This window comes from Myotis davidii, unplaced genomic scaffold (assembly GCF_000327345.1).
Source record: "Myotis davidii unplaced genomic scaffold, ASM32734v1 scaffold71, whole genome shotgun sequence".
Lineage (NCBI taxonomy): Eukaryota > Metazoa > Chordata > Mammalia > Chiroptera > Vespertilionidae > Myotis > Myotis davidii.
The window spans coordinates 4,156,250-4,163,581 of record NW_006283588.1 but is presented as its reverse complement, the minus strand read 5'-3'; the positions used below and the strand labels follow the sequence as shown (position 1 = coordinate 4,163,581).

Below are 7,332 nucleotides of genomic sequence, written 5' to 3'. Positions count from 1 at the left end.
CCTTCCTCTGCCTGCTGGCACCAGTTTTCCTCTGGCGCCCAGAACCCAGGCCTTCGCTCTTTGCCTAGGAGGGGCCGGTGCAGCGGGCTCAGTGCTTAGCTCTGCGCCAGGGGTGGGGCCAGTGCGGCAGGCTCAGCGCTTAGCTCTGCACCGGCCACGCGGGCTCTGGGGGCGGGGCCGGCGCAGCAGGCGAGGGCCTTAGCCCTTTGCGGGCTTCGCTCTTCACTTGCCACGCCGGGCTTCGCTCGCTGCACCTGCCTGGGGCCAGCAGGCTTCACTCCATCGCTTGGCGCCTATATATGCAAATTAGCCGTCATCTTTGTTGGCGGTTAATTTGCATATCACGCTGATTAGCCAATGGGAAGCGTAGTGCAGGTTCGATCAATTACCCTTTTGTCTATTATTAGATTAGATAGTATTCCATTGTGTAGATGTACCACAGTTTTCTAATCCACTCATCTGCTGATGGGCACTTAGGCTGTTACCTCATTGTTGTTTTGATTTGCATCTCTTGGATGATTAGTGACTTTGAGCATGTTTTCATATGTCTCTGGGCTTTCTATATGTCCTTTCGAAAAGTGTCTATTTAGATCCTTTGCCCATTTTTTTATTGGATCATTTTCCCATGCAGTGGGCTTTCTTGTTGCTTTGTTGATGGCTTCTTTTGCTGTGCAGAAGCTTTTTATTTTGATGTAATCCCATTTATTTATTTTCTATTGCTATGACATATGTCTGCTATTTTGCTGCCTATCGGGTCTTATAGAATTTTTATGGTTTCCTGTCTTACATTTAAGTCCTTTAGCCATTTTGAGTTTGTTTTTGTGTATGGTGTAAGTTGGTAATCTAGTTTCATTGGAGCTTTTTTTTGTAAATATATTTTTATTGATTTCAGAGAGAGAAGGAGAGAGAGAGAGAAACATTAATAATGAGAGAGAATCATTGATTGGCTGCTTCCTGCATGCCCCACACTGGAGATTGGGCCAGCAACCCAGGTTCCTGGCTGGGAATTGAACCATGACCTCCTGGTTCATAGGTCAGACTTTGAGCCACACCGGCCAGGCCCTTGGAACTTCTTGCTCTCTTTCCTAGCCTTTGCCTTTGTTTCCCTCTCTCTGAATCATCGCCTTCATCTAAGTAGTTAGTCAGATGTCCTGTTAAAGATGTATTTTGTTTACTCGTTAATTGAAAATAGTTTCAAAATATCACCTAATTTTATTTAGCTACGTACAAATAAATCAAAAGTTCTATATCTGTTTTCATTATATCAGTGTTAATCTTAAATGTCAAGACTTGTTTATGTTTCTTATTAATGAATGAATTCATTCATTTTTCAGCTAAAGGTTATGCTGAATTACCTGAGGGATGCAGCAAATATATTTGTTCCAAGTGGAAAACTCATGCAGATAGTGGATCAAAAGTTGGTAAGAAATATTATGTCCTACAATAAATTTAGAAACACACAGTTCAGAAAGGCTCTGGTATTAAAGGCATAATTTTACAACCTCTTCTAAGGAGCTTGGACACGTTTGCTTTTATTCTAGACAACTGTCACAACTTCGGGGACTGGACATTCTAGGGCAGTGATGGCGAACCTATGACACGCGTGTCAGGTGACACGCGAACTCATTTCTTTGGTTGATTTTTCTTCGTTAAATGGCATTTAAATATGTAAAATAAATATCAAAAATATAAATCTTTGTTTTACTATGGTTGCAGATATCAAAAAATTTCTATATGTGACACAGCACCAGAGTTAAGTTAGGGTTTTTCAAAATCCTGACACGCCGAGCTCAAAAAGTTCACCATCACTGTTCTAGGGCTTAGTTCTATCAGAGCAGGGACATGAAATAGCATGGCCAATTTTGGCTGTTAACTGCTCTTCAGTGTTTTTAAAAGTCTTGATAATTTTACAGAGCAGTGGGCAAAATATACCTATTTCATCTGGGAGTATGTATGGCGTTTCCTTCCCCGTAATGTACACTTGGGCTTTCAAGTTCGTTATTTGACATTTGGTATTTTTCTTAAGTGCTTTGCCAGGACACCAGAGTTTTTTTGGGGGGAGGGGGCAGTTCATGCATTGAAGGATGCCAGTGGCAGCATCTTTGGATGCCAGTAGTACCTCTTCAGTTGTGGCAACTGAAACTGTTTCTGGATGTCACCAAATCTCCCCAGGGTTGGGGTTGAGGGGAGCCACCTCTGGTTGAGAACCATCCCCCCCAGATGCCCTGGACATATTACCCCCATGAGACTGGCTCCTGCCAACCAGCAAACTTGCCCTCCCTCATGTGCATGCTCTCCCAGCCTTTCACAAAGGCTCTCCCTGTGGTTGTCCTAACCAGACCTCCTCCAAGTACATGTGGGCAGGAGCAGCAGCACAAGTCCTCCTCCTCTGCATGTCAGCAGGGGGCGCAGTGTGCAAAGGGTGCCCAGGCTTTACCATCCGACAACATTGAGGTTTTTGTTCTTTAAATTTTGGATTTGATTGAAGGTTGGATCAGTCACGTAATAAGCTGTGTGTCCTTGGACAAGTTTCTTATGGAACTTCAGCTTTCTCCCAGGGAGAATTACTAATGCACACTGTATATGGTGGTTGTAAGGATTAAATGACATACTATATGTAAATCACAGTGCCTGGATATGAGAAGTGGTTAATAAATGTTCAGTAAGGCATTGTTGTTTGTTAAATTGGAGGGAATATTCGTTGTGCACTGCCATAGGTCCCATTGCATATAAATATCAAGCTGGTGAAAAAATGAGACTTATACATTTTATTTATTTATATTTTTAAAATATGTTTTTATTGATTTCAGAGAAGAAGGGAGAGGGAGAGAGAGAAATACATCAGTGATGAGAGAGAGTCATTGATCGGCTGTCTCCTGCATGCCCCCCAACTGGGGATCAAGTCTACAACCTGGCTCTGTGCCCTTGACTGGAATTGAACCTGGGACCCTTCAGTCTGCCGGTTAATGCTGTATCCACTGAGCCAAACCAGCTACAGCGAGACTTGTACATTTTAAACTCGTTATCTTATTACCAAGAGGCTGTGTGAGCTTACATCTCAATCTCATTGCTGGAGAGTAGGTGCAGTTGAGGATAAAAGTATCATGTCCACCATTGATTTCGCCCCTGTGTCCATTGTTTGCCAACAGAATGCATAAACCGTCTTAGGCCAAGATCAGCTATTAACTGTAATAGAAGTTTTCATGAGTGACTAGAATACAGATGTTTGCTCTGTGGGGGAAGGAACTAGAAATGAGGGTTTAATGCCGTTGGCTACAGGGTGAGTTTGCATAGAGAGATAGGGAGTGCTTCTTGTGAGGTTCCTGTGTGGTGGGCAATATAAGGTCAGCAAGTGGAACTATCCCAGGTCCTCAGCTCTCTGGAGAAGAGGGTGGAATAGAAACAGTCTGAGAATCACAGGTTTCTGCACAATGCCTGAGAACAGATGAGCTCACGAGTCTCAAAGCAGGTGTTAGGGTGAGTATGACGTAGATTTTTTAGAAATACATGGTGTAAAAGTGCCTTTAAAAATAAGATCACCTATTGTGGCAGCAGCATCTAGAACAAATTATATGTAAAAGAACCAAAACTCAAAGCAACCCTTTAGGTCGAATGATTGTTAATTTGTTTGTTTTTCAGCCTGGTCTACTTGGCAACTTTCCTGGCCCTTATGTGGAGGAAATGAAGGGAATTGCAGATCTTACTGGCATACCTTTTGGTAAAGTTCATTTCTCAGCTCTTAAAAAATGTAATAAAGCACTGAAAATGTTTTCTATTGAGGTATGATACACATACAGTAAAGCGCACAGATCTGAAGTATACAGTTCAATAGAATTTTAAAAATACTTACATGCAAGTAATTGCAACTCAGATCCACATACAGACAATTCCAGCCACCCGGAATGCTCCGTCATACCCCTCATAGACGACAGGCAATACCTCGTCCCCAGGTGATGGCTGTTTTGACTTCAACCTCGATTAGTTCTGCCTCTTGAACTGCTTATAAATAGAACCAAACAGTTTGCACTATTGTGTTTGGCTGCTTCTACTTATTGTATGAATAGGAGATTTGGCTTGTTTCCAGGTTCTGGATATTAAGAATAAACAGTTATGAACATTCTTGTACATGTCTTTTGATGGGCATGCCAAAGCAAAAGCTCACACGGTGATGCTAGTCCAACCCTTTCTTAAAGAAGAATTTTCTAATAACGTCATGGTTCTGTATGTTAACGAAAAAATGTCCTATCTTTTCTCATAGGAGAGATTATTTCATTCAATATTTTCTATGAATTTTTTACCATTTGTACCTCAATCATAGCAGAGGACAAGAAAGGTAAGTATGCTGAGGAAGGGTGAGCACTGCCAAGCACAGGGTCAAAGAAGAAACTTCCAAATAAGTGGAACTAGAACGTATGAAATCTAGGCTTGCCATGCAGATGCTGTGTATGTTGCATACAGTGTATGGATCTTGGTAAAGTTTTAAAAGTGGGTTGAAAACTATCCTTACTTTAAGATCATCGTAATGCCCACTGATGTTTAATTCAGGCCCAGGAAACATGGGAAGCAGTGTCCCGGGACTGTCCTCATAGTCTACTCGTACCCACCTTCGTGGTTTGATATAAGTACCCACAGGGTGCATCATTACCCTGTGCGTAATGCCGTAATGACCCAGCCTTCCCTTGAAGCCCAGGACCAGTCTTCTCCCATCATTTCTCAGCCAAGGGGCCCCAGGTAGCCCCCCTCACTTTCCCATGTTTTTCTGGCAGATCCTCAGAGTACAGGGCACAGCGTGATTTGCCCCAATTCACTCTTATTTTTTACCTGTTCTTTGAGGGGCCCAGGTATTGGTGGCAATGCCCGAAGCATGTTTGCAGGTCACGTTAGGAGAGGCTAAAATAGCCGTGTTCGGGTAGGACCTTGTCGTAGTGGACCAAAGAATTACCATTGATCCTTTCCCCATATTCTTATCTTACCTGAAACCCTGTGTTCACGGGGATTATGGGGGATCTGGCTGATGTGGCAGGGACAGCAGTTTGGCTTATGGTGCCAGGATGTGGCTCATTATTGTTGGATTGAATAGCTGTGACTGTCATTTAACCAAAATTCAGTGTCCAGCTTTAAGATCAGTCTTACTGTCATAACTGCTCCTACATGTCTCTCTTGCTTTCTTTCAATTAGGTCATTTAGTACATGGGCGAAACATGGATTTTGGAATATTTCTTGGGTAAGTAAAGAAAATGGTATCAGTCCTTGAGAAGAATAGGTTTATTACAATGGTGAAAAGTCCCAGGTCACCCTCTAAGTATGGCCAGAAGTGACAAGAGAGGACTCCTGAGTTTTGAGAGAAGATGGTACACTCTGCTCAGTTATTGGCAAGTGCATAACTGAGTTGCACCTAGTGAACACAACTTTGCAGTGTGCTTGAAGGCCCAGATGCATGTCTAGTATATTGCTTCAAAGGAAGAAGAATAGCATTCCATTTTATGACTTCTTGCTCTATCTGGGGAAAAAAAATAACAGAGCTTTATAATTAGACAACTAAATTTGAATCTGGAGTTTGTTATTTATAGACTTATATGTTGGGAAAAGCCTTAACTTCTCTGAGCCTCGCTTTTGTCATGTGAAGAATGGAGGATAAAATCACCCATATTGTTCTTTTTTTATTGAATTTATTGGGGAGGCATTGGTTAATAAATTATATAGGCTTCAGTTGTACAGTTCTATAGCACATCATCTGTATACTGTATCATGTGTTCACTACCCCAAGTCAGGTCTCCTTCCATCTCCTTTATCCCCCTTTACCTTCTTCTCCCTCTCCCCACCCACTCGACATATCCAGCCACATCTGGTAATCTCTGTGCTGTTGTCTGTGCCTATGAGGATCAGTTTTCTTACTCCCTTACCTTTTCACCCAGCCCCCCAACCCCCTCCCCCGTGATGCAAAGTACTTGTTAGGATTGATTGTTAAGGATTAGATAGGTAAAGTACCTAGTATAATGCCTGGCCATCATCATCATACTCATTATCATCATTGTTCTTAAATGTCACTAAATTTGTCTTTTTAGGTGGAATATGAATAATAATACCTGGACCATAACTGAAGAGCTAAAACCTTTAACAGTGAATTTGGACTTCCAAAGAAATAATAAAACTGTCTTCAAGGCTGCAAGCTTTGCTGGCTATGTGGGCATGTTAACAGGATTCAAACCAGTAAGGCACCTACCATTACGTAATTTTACAGGTAGCTCTGTGTCCGGCTTTTACTCTCTGAGAAGGGTGGAGTCTAAGGAAATGAGGACCCCCCAAGTAGGTCTGCCCCTGTGCGTCCCTTTTAGTACATGGGCGAAACATGTACTTCCTGTCACCTTCATAGGTATGAGCTCCACGGCAGAGAAGGGTGGAAAGGAATGAAGGTTTCCCAGCCCGTTTCTGGAAAAGCATGTGGCTGGATGTCGAGGGCTGGGAACAGCAATCTGGAATCTGGTCCTGGGTCTGCCCCTTGGCACCTCAGGCATTAATTCTCTGCCCTGCAGTTAGTTAGAAAAGTGAGGCCAGTACCATCCCACCTACTTGTCTCACCCACGAGGTATGAAAATCCTTTGAACTTCCAGAAAAGCGGCTCATACAAGGTGGTACTGTCACGATTATTGTCTTTGCATTCCCCGTTACCCAGTCCAGGCCTCGATATACCATGTACAGTGCAGCGAGAGGGCCTGAAACAGAATGGTCCAAGTGTCTGACTTCACTCCCTTGTCTTCTCCTAGGGACTCTTTAGCCTTACACTAAATGAGCGTTTCAGCACAAATGGTGGTTTTATGGGTGAGTAGACAGCTGTTAAATGAAATGGAAATTTCATAGATGTTTTCAGAGGAGGGCTTGACTGTGCATTCTGGTGAACACTCTCACCTCTTCCAGCTCCCATAACACTGTGTGTGATCTCTTCCAGGTGTCTTAGAATGGATTTTGGGAAAGAAAGATGCTATGTGGATTGGGTTTCTCACTAGAGCAGTTCTGGAAAATAGTACAAGGTAATCCATTTGCTTTATTATCATATTTAGTATTTTATTTTAAAACTAGAGGCCCAGTGCACAATATTTGTGCACTGGGGGTTGTGGGGCTCCCTCAGCCCGACCTACACCCTCTCCAATCTGGGAGCCCTCAGGAGAGCGCTCTCCAATCCGGGAGTTTCTGTCTGTCTTTGCAGTCCTATGAGCAAATTGTCTGAGACCCAACTCAGTTTGGTTTGTTGCTCACAGAATAATAGATGCATCTTTTTTCTCTTTGCTTCATGTGTGGAGATTTTCTGGAAGTTTTAGGATATCTTCCCTTTAC

The 7,332-nt window shown here is 42.8% G+C and overlaps 1 protein-coding gene across 1 annotated transcript in view; it reads left to right on the top strand.

The window, feature by feature from the left end:
• The window catches only part of ASAH1 (N-acylsphingosine amidohydrolase (acid ceramidase) 1), a 23,044-nt gene that overhangs the window by 6,213 nt on the left and 9,499 nt on the right, over nt 1-7,332 (top strand). Inside the window, exons 4-10 of the mRNA XM_006753803.1 lie at nt 1,335-1,421; nt 3,640-3,718; nt 4,259-4,333; nt 5,179-5,224; nt 6,066-6,210; nt 6,765-6,819; nt 6,947-7,028. Coding sequence (XP_006753866.1) covers nt 1,335-1,421; nt 3,640-3,718; nt 4,259-4,333; nt 5,179-5,224; nt 6,066-6,210; nt 6,765-6,819; nt 6,947-7,028 — 569 coding nt within the window. The remainder of the gene's footprint in view (nt 1-1,334; nt 1,422-3,639; nt 3,719-4,258; nt 4,334-5,178; nt 5,225-6,065; nt 6,211-6,764; nt 6,820-6,946; nt 7,029-7,332) is intronic.